The sequence below is a fragment of the Mercurialis annua genome, linkage group LG3, assembly GCF_937616625.2.
Source record: "Mercurialis annua linkage group LG3, ddMerAnnu1.2, whole genome shotgun sequence".
Classification (NCBI taxonomy): Eukaryota; Viridiplantae; Streptophyta; class Magnoliopsida; order Malpighiales; family Euphorbiaceae; genus Mercurialis; species Mercurialis annua.
The window spans coordinates 5,871,771-5,893,310 of NC_065572.1; the positions used below are offsets into that span (position 1 = coordinate 5,871,771).

General features: G+C 31.6%; 2 protein-coding genes across 2 annotated transcripts; both read right to left on the reverse strand.

The window, feature by feature from the left end:
- Positions 1–1,044: 1,044 nt before the first annotated feature.
- LOC126671750 (non-specific phospholipase C4-like) lies at positions 1,045–4,335 on the reverse strand. The gene is made up of 4 exons (XM_050365555.2): positions 3,555–4,335; positions 1,991–2,400; positions 1,652–1,822; positions 1,045–1,542 (listed from the first exon to the last, which is right to left on the reverse strand). The coding sequence occupies exons 1-4, from the start codon at positions 4,190–4,192 to the stop codon at positions 1,181–1,183; spliced, it is 1,581 nt and encodes a 526-aa protein (XP_050221512.1). The 5' UTR covers positions 4,193–4,335; the 3' UTR covers positions 1,045–1,180.
- Positions 4,336–14,834: 10,499 nt separating this feature from the next.
- LOC126672124 (RING-H2 finger protein ATL52-like) lies at positions 14,835–16,547 on the reverse strand. Its single transcript, XM_050366061.2, has one exon. The coding sequence runs from the start codon at positions 16,295–16,297 to the stop codon at positions 15,077–15,079; it is 1,221 nt and encodes a 406-aa protein (XP_050222018.1). The 5' UTR covers positions 16,298–16,547; the 3' UTR covers positions 14,835–15,076.
- Positions 16,548–21,540: the final 4,993 nt, after the last annotated feature.

Here is a 21,540-nt window from a genome sequence, read left to right on the forward strand (position 1 = left end):
ACTCACATGACAGTCGCTGTTGAATAGTATATTTTTTTGCTTTATTTTTTATTTAATTTTATGAATCTGGCAAGTAAAATAATACCTAAATTATTTGATAAGAAAGATTTCAGAATTAAAAAAGTTATTTTAGATTATAATTGATATTAAAATTAATAAAATCTGCATACGTTGAATTTTTGGGATCATAGACCAAAAGTTAGTGATAAGAAAGATATTCAAATCGTTTATGATATGATAATTGAGACAGCACATATGGTTTGGCTTAGCATGATATGAACATTTTCTTATATTATTTTTCTTTCTATTGAAATCCTTGAGAAGAAATTGTTACTTAGACTCAATTTATCACATTATTCGTGAATTATTTTATTATATCATGACACATTATTAAAATAATGGCAGTATTATATTTTTATTTTCATTTTTTTACACTTTTAAATAATAATATTGCGATAGTGTAATTATTTTATCATAATATGATAAATTTAGTTTATAAATAATATGGTGGACTGAGTCTACTTAATTTTTTTTTTATTTCAGTAGTTTTATCTGTAACTTGTAATATAATAAGGCCAATGAAATGTATCATATAATTCATTGAAATTATAATATATAAATGAGATCTAATTATAGTACTGGTCCTCAGCTTTACTCACTAAGTATCCAAAGAAAAAAATATTAATATCTGTTTAATACATAATGTCATACTAATCATAAATAAAGAAAGACTCATTGTATATGCTTAGCCGATGACTAAGAAAACTAAAACAATTACGCCCTGTCCCAGCCCACCTTTTTTATTTTTTGTGTTTTAAATTATAAGCTATTTTTATTTTAATAAATAATATTAAAAATAAATTTTTTATTTATCCTTATTACTTAATGTTATATTCAATATAAAATAAAGGCTATTTTTTATTTCAATGCTAAAAAAATTAGACTAGTCAACTTATTTAATAAAAAATAAATCAATAAAAAACTAGTCATTAATATATTATTTCCATATTCAAAGAATCTAAAAGGATAAAGTAGAAAAATGGATAAAAAAAATTACTAGTTTGTAATTAATTTAACTATATTTTCTTAATTTTTGTGTTTAACCAAATAACTTATCATTTTTCAACGAAAAGAGTATATATAAATCTTTTAATTTACAACATAGAAAAGGAAATAACTACTAATAGTCACAAATTAAGCAAGAAAATAATTTCTGAATAAAAGTTTTGGATGTTGAGGTAGTACCGTTGCTAACTATAGCAAGTGACTCCCGAGTCTTGACTATAGAAATGACTTGTGACTCATCTAACCCACTGTCTCTAGCTTTCACATACTCTTCATAGAATGTCTTATATGCATTTTCAACATAATTCGCAGCCTCTGAAACTTTCATGGATTCCACAAGTCTATATGGATAGATATTCGTCGCGCAATCTCCATTCAATACTGCCGCCAATTGTACAAGTTCTTGTTGAAACTCGCTGATATCCGCTTCTTCATTTGCCTCTCTAGATCGCAGTTTCACAGGTTCTGCCAATGTGACTGCAAAATTCTCGTTTGCAATTGTAAATTGTGATCAGTACATGAAAATATTCTTGTATTGCATAAATTGTGAGATATTGTGTAGGATTTTGAATGTTGAATTAATTACCAGGACAATCTGTTCTTGGACTAGTTCTAGTGAGAACAGTCTCAAACGTGCCAGCCCAAGCGTCGCGCTTGGTTAGAAACTCTTTCAGATTGAAAAGCTTCTTAAGAGTTGCTGGTATTGAGGAGTGCTCATATTCTGATGTAGAGTCTGGTCCTGAAGGTCCATGTAATACTATAATTCCAACATTTAATACACAAATTAGAACTCCAATATATAAAGCATATACTACTACAAGAAATTCTTATCCTGACCCGATATATAATGGACCCATGAAATCTACAATTAAAGAGTAGTAATTAAAGTTCTTATGAGAGGGTTTATCAAGAATCCGAAATGTACCTGTCCCGGGCTCAATCCAGGGAGATATTAGAAAAGCGGGAACTCTAACACCAAGACGATCAAATTCGAAAAAGTGAGGCTCGGGACCAACAATATCATCAGGATTCGGAATGCCAGTAGCAGGAGTTGGAACATGATCGTAGAAACCACCATGTTCATCATATACGATCACAAACAACATTTCATTCCATTGTGGGCTAGCTCTTAATAATTCATACACTTCTTTCACAAAATTCTGACCTTCTGATATATCGTGCGATGGGTGATCATCGTTTGCAGGTTTTGATAAAAGATCGAAAAATATCGGCTCGATCACTACATAGTTTGGCAGTTTCCCTTCTTCACAATGCTTTTTGAAATTTTGATCAAATTGGTGGAAGTTTTTTAGGTACTTAATTTTTCTCATGTTCCTATCAACAAGAAGATTATTCATTTATTTTATGGAGCTATAGGAAAATTTAAAGATAAATTTCTGGGGGGTCTAACATTAATTTAATTGGTAAAATTAATTAATGTATCCAAGACTATGATAGAATTTTATAAATATACGTTGAATAAATAAGTACTACAACTTAATCTAATGATATTATGTTTTTTGTCAATTATATTAAATCAGTAAATAAAAAAAAATAAAAAATAAAATAGTATTTTAAGTTATTTTCAGGGGTAATATTAAAAAAAATTCACCAATTTTATACGTTTTCTCATTTTAATCACGCCGTTTAAAAATCGTCATTTTCATACAGCAACTACCAATTTCTTTCAAATCCATACACCGTTCAAAAATCCGGCAAAAATTGATGACGTGTCACTATCTGATTCGTTATAACATGTCAATATCCAGTTGTCAACTCAGTAATTTTCACCGGATTTTTGAACGGTGTATGAATTTGAAAAAAATTGATAGTTCATATATGAAAATGACGATTTTAAACGGCGTGATTAAAATGAGAAAACATGTAAAGTTGGTGAATTTTTATTACATTAACCTTTATTTTTTATGACTAAAAACATTTAATTTTTGTTAATTATACTCTTTATATTTTTTATTTGCTACTTGTATATAATTGATAAAAACCACATAATTACTGAATCAGATTGACCAATTTATTTATTCATAATATACTCGTCGATTTCGTTATAGTTTTGATTTCCATTAATGATTCAATTATGAAGAACTACATATATAGAAAATTATTGCAACAACCATATGAGTGTAATAGCGTCCTACCATTTGGTATTCACAAGGATTATATGATCACTTTCGTCTATAACTCTTATCATTTAATTCCGACAAAATGTTAGTAATATATTACTTTTTTGATGCTCAACTAATTTGAACTCGAACCTGACAGAATCATACCGAAATTTAAAGCGTTTCATTAAACTAGAACAATCGTTGGCAGTTAATTAGGCTTTATATTATACTTCTGTTAACTAAATTTAATTAATCGGCTTGAACAGATAATCAAGCAATAATTTGAACTCGCGATCTCATGTTCTTTCAAAAAATAAATTAATGTAATCTAGAAAATAAAATTTGAAAATGAACGAGTATTATCACCTGTAAATAAGTGTACTAGGGAGTTGCTGAAAATAAATCCCAAATGAAAATCCACTTTCATCCAGAGACTCAAAAACAGTCTTCTGAGGCAACCCTTCCACAAGCAACATAGCATCATTACTTGTCAAACCATGTGAAGTTGCAGAATGCACATACAGCCTATTAGGCTGCGTTGATGCCGGAACAGAAGCGAACCATCGATCACAAATCGCAAAATCGACGGCTAATTCTTTATAGACCGGCACAGCCTCCGGTCTAAACCCGCTCATCACATTCGTGGACATGCCTTGCTGCGTTCGCTCTGCGTTTTGTGCAAAACCATTCATTTTGACAACCTGGGGATTATTCAGTGCAGCTTCGGTCCATTGAACACCGTAAACTTGCTCGTAAATGGCCTGGATTGAGTGACCAGGGTCAGGGTCGACGTAAGCAGATTGGTCCTTGAAGGAAACAAGGGTGGAGTTTGTGTCTGAAGTTGAGATGGGATTTGATTCCTGACCGGTTACTCCATTGATTTCTGGGTTAAGTGTTTTGAACCAGCCTAACATGTGGTCAAATGAGCGATTTTCTTGGACCAGAACTACTACTGTTTTTATAGGGTATGTTGCGGCGGAAGTGGCGGAGGACTCCGCTGCCATTATGGTGGTGGTTGTATTTGTTAGAGGATGTTATGGTGGCGATGTTGGTGCTCAGGCCCATAAATGTGAGTTTTATAAGTTAGAAAAAGAAACAGATTTCTCTTTTACTACAAGTAGGAGAATGGTGTTTAAATGCGGGACTCTTAAGCTAAATTATTATTTTAATTTTTCATAACCAAAATGTGATAATGGATATAATTTCTATAAATATTAATAATTTAAGGTGATTATTTTAATGAGTTCGAACCAAGTTTACACAAATTAATCTTTTTTTGAGATTAATCAAAAAAATTCAGATTAACTATAATGCGAGCCGAGTATAATTTAAATTCTAAGATTAGTGTTCAAATCCAGCTCAAGATAAACTAGCTTGAACCAACGAGACCGGTACTTGCTTGAATATGTTCAATCGAATTTTACTTTGAGCTCTAATTAATGATAGTGTCTAATTGAACAGGTTTAATCAGACTAAGTTTATGTAAAACATTACTAATTATTTCCTTGCAAGTATTTTTGGTTTCTTGTTAAGAGTGGTATTTGTGTTTATTTAAATAATGGTATTGTATTTTAATTTTACTTTTATATGTTAACATATTAATTGTTGAGCAAATGTAGTACTCTACATTACTAATGGTTTATAAAAATGTGCACTGCAAAGGAATAAAAGCATATGCTATGCGTATTTAATTAAGGTTTCAGATATAATTAAAACAAGAAATGTGTTTTTCAATGTGTATGATCGCATAAATTGCCCCACAAGAAAGAAAAATCAGCTACCATAATAAATGTGTTTTTCGGTTCACCATTTTGTCATCCGTAACAATAAATTAAAGATGGACTACACTTACTAAAAACCAGTACTGTACTTTAAAAATGATATAAATATTTTTTGAAATCAAAATGATAGTAATAATTAATATTATATACGATATACAATAATTATGAACACTCAAGTTGGTAGGCATAGAAATGCCAGTAGTTTTTTGGGCTTAGGCTTCTACCTTTTTCAAGCCCAAAAATATGAAATAGAGAAGGGAAGTTTAGCAAAATACTTAATAAACTAAAAATATTTGTAAAATTTAACTTATAAACTGAAAGTTTACAAACATACCTAAATATTTAAATATTTATTTTTACTCCGTAGTTTCAAACAGTTGCACAATTTGAAACCGTTTTACAAAACTTTTCGCATACAGTTTCAAATAGAGTTTCAAACGGTTTCAAAAAAATAATACCATTGAAACTGTTTTATAAACCGTTTCAATAACAGTTTATAATAGATTTTTAAATGATTTATAACGGTTTATAAAAAATAATTTGAAACCGTTTTCAAAAAAAATTCAAAAGGTTTCTAAAAAACAGTTTACAAAGTACTTTTATAAATTTTCAGAGTACAAAAATAAATTTTCGGAAAAAAAGATAAATAAATAAATTTTTAAAAATGGAGTATTTTTACAAATATTTTTTAAAATTGGAGTATTTTCTGCAAATTTCCCAATAGAGAAAGCTTGACTGTCTAAAGTCCACTGACGGCTTGTAGCACTCTTAAATTAAATTGGAATTTTTATTTTGTCCCCACTATGAAAATTAATTACACTTGTATCGATTTTTTTCCCTCAAAATATTCACATTTTATAAATAGTCTCAAAAATTGTAATTAATTTTAAGTTTATCAAAATTTATTTGATTTTAACAGTTTATCAAAAATACTGTTAAATATGTTAGTGATATGCACTAGGTCAATCATGTTTGACCATGTTTTGACTTTATCATTTTATTATTTATTGATTGGCAGTTTTTATCATTTTATATTAATGATTAAAATACTTGAATGGTTAATTCTTTCTAAGGTCATCGAGTATGTGACTTGATAGTAGAACCCTTAGGTTTAATAAAAGAATTATATACCATCTATCCCTAGTCTTAATAGAACATTGAGACTAGTATGATGTTGACTGATGATTATGTTTTACTAATCATGTATATGAGATATTAAGTCAAATCATAGGTGCTATTTGAGAAATAAGGCACTGGATGACCCACTGTGAGAATACTACATAGATCACTGTCATAAGTAATTCTCATTACAGTTCTATTAGTATAATCCTTTGACCTTGAAATCATCATGGATTTCTACATAGTTATTTCATATTTTGATACAGTCTTACATTATCTTTAACATGATAATGGAATAGATTGTCATTGGATATGAAAGTAACTATGTGAGAAATATGAGTGACTGAGAAGGAATTTGTCCCTCATTTATTTGAGTAAGATATCTATGGGGCCCCTTGAAGAAGATAGACTGAAGTAAATGCATGGCCATGCTAATTGATAAGAAGTTATCATTTTCAGTCTACTTAGAGTCAAGAAACTAATGATTGAATGTTATAAGGATGACATAACTATGCCTTATATTCAATCTGGATATCGAGAGATAAAGGGATTAAAATATTATTGTAAATGGTTAAATCGGATTATCGATATTCATATAACTTGGGTAGTCATAATGTCTTGCTAGAGGCCACTTATGACTTGTGGGCTGAAATAGGGATTTCGAGCCTACTGCCAACGTTATATGAACCTACAGGGTCGCACACTAAGAACAGGCCCAAAACAGTTATGGGTTGTACAAGCCCAATGTGATTAAGTGATTAATTATATATATATATATATATATATATATATATATATATATATATATATATATATATATATATATATATATATATATAATTCGTAATATATATATATTAATAAATATATATATTAATTCGAAATTTAAGGATAAGTGTTTTCCTTAATTTATTATTTTTTGGAAGATAATAAATATAGTAATTAATATATATGGATAATTATCAAAAAGGAGTTTTTGATAAACATAAACTTGTAGAATTGCAATGAGATTGAAATTCGAATTTGTCTCAAACCCTAGTGTTATTTATCACTATAAATACTCATTAAGCAGTTGGTTTGAGAATCACGAAATTCATTATTCACTAAATCACTAAAATTCGAAATTGCTTGTGAAGCAATAGTGCTAGCACACAAGCACTAGTTTTGGCTAAGGTCTGTTCGTGTGGATACTCGTAGAGGACGCGTTCTTTTGGAGGCGTTTCTGATCCGAGGCCAGGTATCACCAAAGTGAACCACCTCCTTCCTTCCTACATTGCTGTTGAATTCGACATACAAGTAAGTAATTGTTCTGTTTAATTCGAATTACATGGATCTTGGTTTGGGTTTTTAGATAAATTTTTGAAATTCCGCTGCGTTATGAACCAATAAAACCCAACAAAATATTCACTTAAATTGGAGAGGAAAGTGCTCGTGAGAGGATCTGGAGCCACAACCTTGCAATTTGCTGCCTAAAACTTATAACACTTGAGTTATAACTCATTGGTTCATATATTTTTTGTTCAATAAAGCAAAACTTATAAAAACATAAAATTTTAAAAATTGCCGCTGAGGATGAACATCAAGACGGATAATCAAAAAACTAACAATTCATACCATACCTGCTATGCCACCATATTGAAAATATTATTGATTAATCGGTATGAATATATAATTTTAAATAGGTTAGAATTTAATAAACCGTATCCATATGAATGTGCTTAGATTCAAGTATGACCTAATAATTAACTAGTACTAGTTAGTAGTTAACCGAATGCTCATATTTATAAACTCTTTATATTTGCATTATCTTAACATTTATTGTGTATTTTTGTGTACGTGATTGGAATTAAAAAAAAAATATGAATGATTAGGTTTTCGTTAGAGATGTTTTTTGATTTTTAAATGATTCGCATAACGCATGTGAATTGATAAAGTACTCTTTCAATATAAGCAATATCAAAGATTTTAACTGGATGCATTTATGCAGCTATTGTAAAATTAAGTTTACAATTCTACATCATGTGAAAATGAAAATAATTATGAATAGAAAAATTCCAAAAACATCAAAAATATAATGTCTTATAGTTAAAACTCATTGGGAACATCAAAGTTTAATTAATTAAGAATCAGTGAATTTAAAATGGGAAAAATTATTATAGTTTAAATGTTTTTTTTGAGTGTTTATCTCATGCATTGATTGTGTCATGTCATATTTACAATAAGCCAATGAGCAATGCGATAAAGAATTTTTTAATTATTTTGTAATATTTTTTATTATTAATTTTCTCACATATCTAAAATATCATCATTGGTTTGTTGCACGAATAATATGACACAACAGTTACGTGTAATAATTTTTCATTTTTTTTTTCATTAAACTTTTAATCAATTAATTTGAAATGGAAGTTTGGTAAAATAGAGTGGATTTGGAGAGTAAAGAATGACCCATTTCTTTTGTAAAGTGTGCTCCCAATTGAAGGGTGTAACTTAGGTGTATTTTTAAAGTGAAAGTGGCCAAAGACTCTATTCTCATCATAGTCTTGCGCTTTTCACGTTTCTTTCTTTCTCACTTTACTCGTGACCTGGCGTTGCTTATATTTAGCATCTTCCAACTCTTAATTAATTAATTAAAACTACATTTAACATAAATAGAATATATATATATATATATATATATATATATATATATTATATGCCCTATTTTTATTTTTTTTATTGAAATAAGTCAGTTGAGATATTATAATGCTTTATTACAATCAAGAAATGAAACAAAAAATCATTCGATACACGGGGTCATAATATGATGAATTGGCCGCTAAAATTGATGTCCACCTCAACAAAATCACACCTATGAATTATCAAATTGAGAAAAAGATGAAACTTTCTGCATACAATTGAGACGTTTTTAAGTTCGTGATTAAATTGAAAAAATAATATACTTTATAAACTTATTTAACATTACCCTAAAACTAATTATCTTAATTTTCAAAAAAATGTACCTTTTTTTAATCATCGGAAAGGGAATATTTTTAGCGATTGCAAAGAAAATTGAACCCATAATGTTGTCATATGCTTATACCATCTGAAGTATAAGTCATTAGTAAGAAGATACGACGTTGATTGTGACTAATGTGATACAATTTTATTACTTTTATTGCAATTTTCAAACCTTAAAATTTATAAATGAGTGTAAATTCTTAAAAGTGGTAATGGAGTTTTTTTATTGTGTTCAACTAAAATCTTTTGCTCATCAATCTTTTGTTTTGTAAATCAATAAAGTCTAATGATTATTTAAAAGGATTAAAATATCGCCAAAGGCATAGTTTAAGTAGTAATAATATTGTTTTCCACTTACGAGTATCAGTCTTGATTTCTCTTTCCCATTGTAATAGAAAAGAATGCAAAATAATGGTGTGTATTCATAATTTTGACTTATTTTGATGACAAAAGGTACAAAAAAACTCGTAATTTTCACAAAAGTATAAATCAGTCCTTTTATATTTTTGGAGTATAATTGAGCTCTTTATATTTTTAAATATAACAAATAACCCCTTTCATCCAACATTATTAGAAACACTCGTTAATGGCTGACATGTCTCTCATAATCATATAGGAAAAAAGTTTAAAAATAATTATAAAATTTAAAATATTTACCAAAAATTTGAGGGGGTAAGTGTCCCAAAAGTAAACTAAAAGGGTTTATTTGTTAGATTTTAAAATAATAAGGGTTTAATTGTTCAATTTTAAAAATACGGAGGCTTAATTATGCCCAGATAAAATAAAAGGGCTGATCTTTACTTTTGAGAAAAACTCGAGGGCTTTTTCTGTACCTTCTGCCTATTTTGACAGATAAATTCTTAAAAAGTAATTATTTTTTTGACAATCTAATTCGTTAAAATTTAAGGAGTTAGAACCATTATTTATAAACCTCAATTAAATCAAAGTGACAAAATTTCTCCTTTTTTACTAGGACTAATGAAGTAATTGTCTACGTAAATAATTATGATATGTGTATCAAAACCATCAAAATATGGATATATAAACTCATTTGCCAATGTCAAAGGGTTAGCATAATTAGTGGTGATGGTCAATAGTTTCCTATCTTGTAAAGATCTCATAGTATAGCAACTCCTATAAATTAGGCTTATGATTTATTCATTTCCTAAACATCCCTGTATCTACTTGTATATATATCCTTCTCATTTACATATGAATGATATACAACTATTCAAATCCATTCTCTGACTTGGTATCAGAGCCTAACCTTTTTTCTTTTTTTCTCTACTGCAAATAATGACTTCTTCCTCTTCTTCAACAACATCAGCTTCTTCCCCATCAACCACCTCTGTACCCACAAATCCTATTCCGTCTCATCTATCTATGATAACAACCACTGCAACCCCTACCCACATTCAACAAACCTTTTCTATCAAACTAAATTCAAAAAATTATATTCCTTGGAAATTGCAGTTCACTCCTCTTCTTAATTTCTATAATCTACATGGAATTCTCAACGGCACGGATGTACCTCCGTCCAAATATATTCTCAATTCCGACTCAAATCAACAAGAAGTTAATCCAACATATCTAACATGGTTTAATAAAGATCAGTTGCTCTTCTCATGGTTGTTGTCATCAATATCAGAGGAGGTTTATCCTCTTCTCATAGGACTGAACTCTGCTTCAGAAATTTGGTTTGCACTAGCCTCTGCCTATGGTGCTGTGAGTCAAGCACAACGTACACAGCTACACCTAGAACTTCATAATCTCAACAAAGATGACAAGTCAGTCGCTCAGTATTTGCAACAAGCAAAGGCCATAGCCGACCAACTTGCATTAGCAAACCAACCCATCTCACCAGCTGAATTCAACGCGATTGTCTATAACAAATTGGGTGCTGATTTTAATGGAATTATCGCTGCTTTACAACAAAGACCTGAACCACCTAGCTATCATGATCTTCATGGTCAGTTAGTTGCGTATGAACTGTTACTCAGATCTCAGCAACCTCATATACCGCAAGCAAATCTGACTCAACGAGTTCCAGAGCATCATTCTACTGGACAACATAGATCCTCTCACCCCTTTTTCAACTCATCTTTTGTTCCTAATCAGAATCACACTCGCAGGCAGGGTGGACGAGGACGACGATCGATGTCTTTTGGTCGTTCTCAATGTCAAATTTGTGGATATACCAATCATATGGCGTATGAGTGTAGACGACGTTTTGACTCCAATTTTAATTCTCGATCTGCCTCAACACGGCGCACACCTCCGATTCATCAAGCTAATCTCACGCAGTACTCTCATACTAGCAACTACTCAGAAAATAGGAGCTCTGCTCCTCCTCTTGATTGGTACCCGGATACTGGTGCCACTCATCATGTTACACCAGATTTGTCTTCTCTGAGCATTGCGGACAACTATAAGGGTATGGAAAAGTTAACTATTGGTAATGGTACTTCTCTTCATATTGCTAATATTGGTAATAGTTCTATTAAATCCTCTATTAAGCCGCTGAAAATGGACAAAATCTTACATGTCCCATCCATTACTAAACCTTTGTTATCAGTTCAAAAGTTTTGTAAGGATAATAACTGTTTTTTTGAATTTCATGCTGATCATTGTTCTGTGAAAGATCAGGTAACCAAGAAACCGATTCTACGGGGCACCACTGACTTGGGACTTTACAAACTTCAAACCACACTTCTTCCCCAACATCCGATTGCAGCAGCCTACGTGACAACCTTGGAGAACTGGCATGCAAGACTTGGTCATCCAAATTATCAAACTGTTAGACAGTTAGTTAATAAATTTCAGTTGCCTTGTACGAACTTTAAACGATTTTCTGATAAATGTGAAGCATGTTGTTTAGGCAAACTTCATCGAGTATCATTAGGTTTAACTAATCATCGCAGTAGCACACCGCTAGAGTTGATTCATACAGATGTATGGGGTCCTGCACCTCTAAGTTCGTCTACTGGTGATAAGTATTTTGTTATTTTCATTGATGATTATTCTCTCTTTACTTGGTTCTTTCCCATTAAGAACAAAAGTGACGTCTTTTCTGTCTTTTGTCAATTTCAGAAACTTGTCGAAAAACAATTCAACTCTACCATCAAGTTTGTCAACTCTGATTGGGGGGGTGAATATCGTTCCCTGAATCGTTTTTTTAAAACTCAAGGAATTTCTCATCGTATCACGTGCCCTCACACACATGAACAAAATGGTACTGCTGAGAGGAAAATTAGACATGTTGTCGATATTGGGTTATCTTTGATGGGACATTGTGGTTCACCTTTCAAGTATTGGCAGTACGCTTTTGAAACTTCTGTTTTCTTAATTAATAGAATGCCTTCATCTGCTCTTAACTCAAAAATTCCACTGTCTGTGTTATATCATACAAATCCAGATTTTAATTTTTTAAGAATCTTCGGATGCGCTGTCTATCCGCTTTTGCGTCCTTATAATCAACACAAATTCTCCTATCGAACCAAGCAGTGTGTATTCCTTGGTTATTCCCCTAATCATTTAGGATATAGGTGCCTTGATAAAGATTCTGGCCGGATTTATTTATCACGTCATGTGGAGTTTGATGAAAAATGTTTTCCCTTTCAGAATGTGCAGGTTCAATCTTCTCCACAGGTCTCTCATGCTGTCAGTTCTCCATGGTTAAAAATTTCTTACCCGCTGCAATCAGGTACCTTATCAAATTCTTTTTCTCATATTCCTAACCTAAGTCAATCTGTTTCTCCAACTCAACTTAATTCCCCAACGTCTTATCCAGCCAATTCTTCATCTTTTCACACTCTCACACGCCCTTCAACTCCAATCCCTTCCGCTTCTAGTTCTTGTTCCCCAACCGAATCTCCTCCACAACCAGAACCTAATCGAACACATCCTATCTATTCTCTACGTCCTTGTCCAACAAAAAAAGTACCGTACGTTGGTTTGGTCACTTCTCCTTCTTCTTCATCTAACACTATGGAACCCAGAACTTTCTCTCAAGCAGTTAAACTCTCTGAATGGCGTATTGCTATGGATAATGAGATGGATGCCTTACTTAAAACAAATACATGGACCCTAGTGCCTCCTCCTCCTGGTGCTAATGTGGTCGGAAATCGCTGGATTTATAAAATCAAGCGCCATGCTGATGGTACAGTTGAACGGCACAAAGCCCGTTTAGTGGCTCAAGGATTTACACAAGAGTATGGTGTGGATTATATGGAGACATTTAGTCCTGTTGTGAAGCCTATTACGGTTCGTACGGTGATATCTGTAGCTGTCTCTAGAGACTGGGTTATCCGGCAATTGGATGTCAGTAATGCGTTTTTACATGGTAATCTAGATGAACAAATATACATGAGGCAGCCGCAGGGATTTGTTGATCCATTACATCCTAATTATGTTTGTCTTCTCCATAAGTCACTTTATGGACTTAAGCAGGCTCCTCGGGCATGGTATCAACGGCTGAGTAATTTTCTTTTTCAGGTTGGTTTCAAAGGTTCTCATACTGATTCCTCACTCTTCATCTACAACAAGGGATCTGATACATGTTTTCTTTTGGTCTATGTTGATGACGTCATTCTCACCGGTAATAATTCGACCATGATGAATAACTTAATTGCCAAATTGCATGCTGAATTTTCGTTGCGAGACCTTGGTACTTTGAATTTTTTTCTGGGTATTGAAGCTATTTCTTGTCCTGCTGGATTGATTTTGTCTCAAAAAGCATACATTCAAACCTTGCTCAACACTGCTGGTATGACATCTTGCAAACCCAGTTCCACGCCAATGGTTACTGGAACTACTTTGTCATCTCAACTTGGAAAGTTATTGCCTTCTGACGAAGCTCGACGCTATCGACAATTTTGTGGCAGCCTACAGTATGCTACCATTACTCGTCCTGATTTGTCATTTGCAGTCAACAAGTTGTGTCAATTTATGCATAAACCCACTGATGTCCATTTTCAAGCGCTTAAGCATGTCCTGCGGTATTTGAATGGTACTCTTTCAAAGGGTTTACTTATTACCAAAACGCCTTTGACAGATCTAGTTGCCTTCAGTGATTCAGATTGGGCTGGTTGTCCCGATGACAGGCGCAGTACTGGGGGTTTCTTAATTTACATTGGGAGCAACTTACTCGCCTGGACCTCCAAGAAACAGCAAACAGTGGCGAGGTCTTCGACGGAAGCAGAATTCAAAGCCATTGCAAATGTCTCTGTTGAGCTCAAATGGCTTAGCAAACTTTTAAATGAATTGGGTGTGCTTTTGGCTAATCCTCCACTGGTTTATTGTGATAATGTTGGAGCAGTTTTTTTATCTTCTAATCCTGTTTTTCATGCTCGTACTCGGCATGTGGAAGTTGACTATCATTTTGTTCGGGATCAAGTAATGGGCAAAGAGCTACAAATCATTCCGGTGTCTTCGAAGGATCAACTTGCTGACATTCTTACAAAACCTTTAGCTAAAGAACAATTTTATAAAATTTTTTCCAAGCTTCGGTTACACTCTCCTCCACCTTCAGCTTGTGGGGGAGTGTCAAAGGGTTAGCATAATTAGTGGTGATGGTCAATAGTTTCCTATCTTGTAAAGATCTCATAGTATAGCAACTCCTATAAATTAGGCTTATGATTTATTCATTTCCTAAACATCCCTGTATCTACTTGTATATATATCCTTCTCATTTACATATGAATGATATACAACTATTCAAATCCATTCTCTGACTGCCAAAAAACGAAGAAGACCAAAATGAAATCTCAATTTCTAGAACATATGCAAGCACATGGATCAAAATTAAGATCACCATGAAAGTACAAGTCTCATCATCACTGTCATATATATTGTATATGCAAGATCTCTATAATGGTTTTTCTTTTGTTACAAAAGCAAGAGAAAGAAAAAATGATGGATTGGATATATACATTAAGCAGAAATTTAAAAGCAAAAATATTATAAAAATAAAAAAAGCTAAAAATGGTTAAATTAATTAGGAATGATTGAACTTCTGCCTTTATCATACCTTGTAAACATAAATCTTCCTGTTGAAATTGATCTTGTCATAGCAAAATTAGGACTTTTAACCAAATTCAACATCCCAATTCTGTTTTTCACTAAATCTCTCATTTCCAAATTATCATCATCATCATCACTAATTTGTAGTATGTCAGCAATTGAAACCTGAGTTTCACATAGAGGAGAAGAAGAAGAAGAAGAACTCAATGAAACTGACCTTTTAATTGGCTGAATTATACCATAATCAGTCTCATCTCTAATCTCAATAACATTTTCTTGAATTCTTGGCTTTGATATAACATTATCTTGAATGATTCTTGGTTTTGGTAAAATAAAATTTTCTTGAATTCTTGACTGTGGTATAACAAAATTTTCTTGAATTCTTGGCTTTGGTATAACAAAATTTTCTGGAATTCTTGTCTTAGGTATTACATCATTTTCTTGATTACTATCACCAACTTCAACAACACTAACAACACCTTCTTCTTGAATTCTCTGCAAATCTTGAACCACACGTATACTACCATAATCTTGAACCCTATATTGATATTCAAGAACCGACACATTAACCGGCGGAGCAGCCAGCACTACCGGCGGCTGCCGCTGGAGAGGCAAAATAACGGCGGAAGCAATATGAGACCGGCAGAGTGGACAGCTGGCATGAGACTTAAGCCAAGTATCAATACAAGGAAGATGAAATGCATGGTTACATTTTGGTAATAATCTTAACCTATCATTTTCTTGAAACTCACTCAAACAAACAGAACAATCTGTACCCTCAACGAACCCATCACCTTTCTTGAATTTGCATACAGTAATGGATTTAATAAGAGACTCATCCAATCCGGCAGTAACAAGTTCATTATTAGTGTTACTATTCCGATCATTATTATTATTATAAGCTAAGCTATTCTCATCGGAATTATTTCGCCGGCGGCAGTATTTGGAGATGATAGTGTAGTAGCTTACCAAGATAAAAGCGCTAGCTAAAATGCCGATGACAGCTATAATAAGAGGAGAAAAATCAGTGGCGGAGGAATCACCGTCGTCGGCGTCGCCGATAGAGAAAGGTGGTGGAGGTGGAAATATTATGTAGCACCATTGAGGACAGTATATGCTGCAAATTCCTTGAGAACAGTCTCTGTAAGTATCATATGGTGCCCATGGATTCTGGTTTCCAACAGAACCCATGTTCTTGAATCTTTGATGAGATTGAACAAAAATAAAAATTTAGTTTTTTGATGTTTTTGTGTGTGTATTTAATTTGGATGAGTAGGGTAGAGAAAAAAGTAAGGAGAAAAAGGAAAGGAAGGGGGGGGCTTAGATGTGAAGGGAAGCAAAAGCAAAGGAGATGGGAAGTTTATTTGTCTCTTTTCTTTTCTCTTCATATCTTTCTTATCTTCTACTTTATTTTTGTAAGGCCTCACTTTAAAATTATTTATTTTTTGATAAGCAAAAAATTAATTATTCGGAAAACTATTATTTGGAGAATAGATGTTGTCGTTGTTTGGTTTATTTATTAATTTTTTAATGAGTTATATATTATTTTTAGTTAAACTACAAATTTTAAAAATTCCAATGTCTTGTTTATTATTTAAAATAATTAAATTTAGGAATGCTATTGTCTTTTATACCCTTTAGGTTTTATCATAAAAGTTATTTTCTTAATAAAAAAGAAGTTGGACTGGGTTTTTGATATTTTTGTTCCCCCCCTTATAGGGGGAATTCCAATTTTGTGCCCCAGAGCACAAAATTTCCAGATTTGTGCCTGGGGCCCACCTGCCCGCAATGGCTGTTTGCGGGCAGCATTAACTGGCCCGCAATTAGCCATTGCGGGCCAGTTAATCACCCTTAATCAGGGTGTTTAACTGGCCCGCAATGGCTAATTGCGGGCCAGTTATTTTTTTTTTTAAATTTATATACTATTTAAATTTATATATATTATATAAATTAATGTGTAGATTTTTTAAATTTATATATATTATATAAAAAAAATAGTTAAATTGTTGAATCAAAAATTTAAATTTTGTATGATTAATTTTTAAACTCCAAATTTGTACAGAAAAACTCCGCATTACATAAATTCTCTATAAATAATAATGCGGAGTACATAAAATTCATGTAATGCGGAGTACATAAAATTCATGTAATGCGGAGTACATAAAATTCATGTAATGCGGAGTACATAAAATTCATGTAATGCGGAGTACATAAAATTCATGTAATGCGGAGTTTTTCTGTACAAATTTGGAGTTTGATAAAATTATAATTATTTTTTTTCCCGTAAGTTGGACTATCAACTTACTTAAAAATCAAATATAAAAATACGTAAATCAAGCAAAACATATATATTGTTTTATAAGAAATTATTTTCTTAGCGAATTTACCCACAAACCAAACACGGTCTAAGTTTAACTAGATTTAGGTGCTTGTATGCATTACGTGCTTATGAATTGTTTTTTTATATATATAATTGAGGAGTGAAAAAGATATAAATTTAATACTTTAAGATGGAATTGAAGTTCAAAGGTGTGGATTTAAGTTCAATTGACAAAATTGTAAGGTTAGGATGAAATTAAATAGAGGGTAAAAAGTGTGTAGTTTTTTGGTTATGAGATCTTTAGAAAACTATTATAGTTTTAAATTATCAATTGAATCTGATGATTATATGTTATGTTCATTTTATCACGTTTTTTTAGTTACATCGTTATACATACATTCATCATCAATTGATTGATTTTTTAATTCGTGACTCGAAGTCTCGAACTATCAAAAAATTGAATTAGTATTTCGACTGGTAAAACATAAAAAGAAATTATATAAATTTGGAATATGTTATAATTATCACTTTATTTATATTTACGTTCTAATATTTATTTTGGGATTGATGTTTTAGCAAATTTTTTTAATTTTAATACCAATATTTAAAAAATAGTTCAATATATTATAAATTATGAATCATTAAAAAAGTTAAAAATATGTACTTAGCCCCCCAAAAGAAAAAATAATGACAAACACACCCTTAATGGATCATTTTCTTTGATTCTTCTTTTGGGTCATCAAATTTCTGACTTTATATGTATGTTTTAATTTGATGAGAGATGATGATTTATTGAGCTCATAATGGGGTTGTGTTTTTGTATTAGCAAAGGAAAAAGTGGATAATAATAATAATAATAATAATAATAATATGAAAATAGGTGAAGTACCGTCCAAGGCTTAATTGATTCATTCTTGGTCGGTAAAGTGTGCCAATTTTGCCTCTTTCCGTTTTCTGTGGGAGCAAATCAACCATTTCTTTTCAGCTAAGCCGATGGGATCTTGCCACGTTACATGCATTTTGATCGGACAATGCGGAAGTAGTTGTTTAAGGGTTTAAGCAAGTCTCTGCTCACGTGCAAGCATGTGACTTGTCTGGCTTGTAAGGTTTTACTGAATGATAAGTTTTGGCTTATTTTCAGGTCCTCAATTTTGTTCAACTCAATACTCTCTGTCTCTCTTCCAGTTTCATTTAAAAAACCTTATCTAAATTTAGTACAGTTTAAAGTACATAATTAAATGAAACTGGAAGAGATTGCAAGACTTTTAAAATAATTATTTTATAAATACTTTTTAAATAATAGTGTAAAAGGGATTGCAAGACTTTTAAAATGAGATGAGAGGAGTAATTTACATACATAGATAGAATTAAAGCGATTATTTCTTAATTATCAATTATATTACGCTCTAATTTTCAATTTTATTTTTCTTAATCATATTATATTATCTGTTCTTCGATATGATAATCAATTATTTTCTCTCTATAATATTTTTTAATTCAGTTAGTGTTTAAATATATACTTAAAATTTTGTCTCCATTGATAGTTTATGAATTCGATTATCTAGCTTAATTGCATAACCATGTAATCTTATAGATAAGTCTATCAATTTTTTAAATTTTTTAAAAAACATTATTCATAAAATTTAAAACTCAAATCTTGCTTAAAAGTTTAGAACTCTTTTTAATCATTCAAAACAACATTACATTGCTACTAAACTTTACACGTTATATTGGTCTATATTATGATAAACAATACGAGTAGTTGTAAGAGCAGTACGAATTTGCATCTTTAGTACATATGGCTACTCAGATTTGTTCGTGATGATATCAGAAAACTAAGGCTTAATTACTTAAAAACCACCCAGCTTGAACTTTTTTTTCGTTTATACCCTGACCTAGGAAAAAGTTCATTTATACCCTGACGTATGTGTTTATATTTCACCTCTACCCCGAGGCACTAAATTAATCTCTTTTCATTTAAAAAAAGTTTAAAATAGTCCTTCATTTAAAGAAAAATTCATTTCTAATTAATCTCTAATTAGTTTAGGTTAAAAATGAAGAACTATTTTAAACTTTTTTCTTAATGAAAAGAGGTTAATTTAGTGCCTCGGGGTAGAGGTGAAACATAAAAACATACGTCAGGGTATAAATGAATTTTTTCCTAGGTCATGGTATAAACGAAAAAAAAAGTTCAAGGTGAGTGGTTTTTAAGTAATTAAGCCGAAAACTAAAAGTGATTAATAAAGTCTAAAATACTAGTAAGTTACCTTAAAATGAAATTTACTGTTTAATCGATCTAATTTCCCAATAAATAACAAATAAGTACAAACTTCAATTTCTCCATCAAAGTTTGAAATTTTTTTCCTAACTGATGATAGAAGAAACTACGCCACGTCACAACCTGGTTGGTGAATTATTGGTGGTTAACAAAAGCTTTTCTCAATTGCTAAATATGGTTGTTGGGAAAATTTAATTATGTACAATAATTAACTTGAAGACATTTGAAAATAGTAGTAGTTAGTCTACATTTTGACATCTTTATCAATTGTCAATCAAAAAGAGAAATACTTGTCAAGATTGATATTAGTTACCTAAGATCTAAAACATTTCTAAGAAAATTGTTTGTTTGGTTGTTTCAATATAAGTTGGTAATGCGCTTCATAATTATACATGTTATGGAACAAGTGCTAAAAGCCTAAAACCATTATAAGGCTATCAATTCCAACATACCATACTCAATCAACTGTCAACATAAGAATCTGAAGTGAGAACGTTGAAAACCGAATTAGGACAACTCATATTAACATCATGTGAGAAAATTGCTCAAAATAAAGACAGACCAGAACTCGAATAGGAATTAGTTTGGAGCAATGAAAGATCTAAATCCAAACTAGGATTAAATCAAATCAAAGTAATATGACTACGCGAGCTACCTCAAATAATAAGGCAAGGAACCACAAAAACACTCTGGATGAACAATTGTCCTCTCGTCACACGCATTTGACACATTTTTCTGAACATGGCAAAAAAATACAGCTCAACATCGGCTTTTTTTTTAGATTTTAGAATTCGGTTCAAGATTAAACTCAAACTTTATTTCAAGCTGTTTTTAAATATGTTTACAAATCAATTTCAAATAACATGCAGACTAACCCTATTCTTTTAGACCTATATCAATTACGCTATACTTTCAGCTCTAACAGCTATCATAATTAAGGGAAATAATCACTCGCCGTCTTTTTCTTTGGAGCATCGGTCACCAAACCTTCTAAGTTTTAATTTTAATCAGTTTATTTTTTGAGTTTCAATTTCAGAGCAAGTAAACCCCATAATGACAATTTTTGATTAACATCGTTAAACATTGCTGACATGGAATAAAAAAAATACACACACAGTTAGCTTTATATCACCTGACAAATCATCAAAATCCTAAAAATTCAAACAAAACAAATTACCCTTAAAACAATAACATTGAAAACCTACCTATCGCCGACAACATAAACTAATGCCACCTCCATCAGCCACCACCATTCGCCACCCTTTTCACCGACGTCCATCTCGTACCCACCCTAAATCCGATACAGCCAAATCTAATGCAACCCCCACCCACAATTCAAATTTGATACCGACGTCAAAGCTGTCGCCACCCTCAGCCGTGCAGCAGTTAAGGATTCGTTCGATGGCAAGATAGGATTTGGACGATCACAATCGAACTAGGGCATATTCGGTAGGTGATGTGGAGCTGATTGTGTGTATTTTTTAGTTTCAGTTTGTTAGTTGTTAGTTACGGAGACAGGATTCGAATCCATAACCTCTTAATGCACTTAAAGACGCTTTAACCATCTAGGCTATCGAAATTAAAATTTAGAAAATTTAATAATCAAGGGCTGAAAAGTGAAGGATGTTGGGTGATTAATAACTCATAATTCAACTGATGTATGGAAAATTAGGTCATTAGTTAAATTGTTTGATCACGCGCATAATGTGATGATCAGTATTTTTTTCATTTTTGTTTTCAGTTCTTTTATTTATTTATTTTCCTTATTGTATGAGCTGACATCAGATAGAGAAGAGCATCACAATCTTATAAATTGCAGCTCTTATTATTACTATA

Bases quoted from the DNA above. Each gene is read 5' to 3' on its own strand.
- LOC126671750 (XM_050365555.2), bottom strand. From the start codon at position 4,192: ATGGCAGCGGAGTCCTCCGCCACTTCCGCCGCAACATACCCTATAAAA. The intron at 1,823-1,990 runs GTACATTTCGGA...TTGGAATTATAG, and splicing joins CTGGATTGAGCCCGGGACAG to TATTACATGGACCTTCAGGA. The intron at 1,543-1,651 runs GTAATTAATTCA...AGAATTTTGCAG, and splicing joins TCCAAGAACAGATTGTCCTG to TCACATTGGCAGAACCTGTG.
- LOC126672124 (XM_050366061.2), bottom strand. From the start codon at position 16,297: ATGGGTTCTGTTGGAAACCAGAATCCATGGGCACCATATGATACTTAC.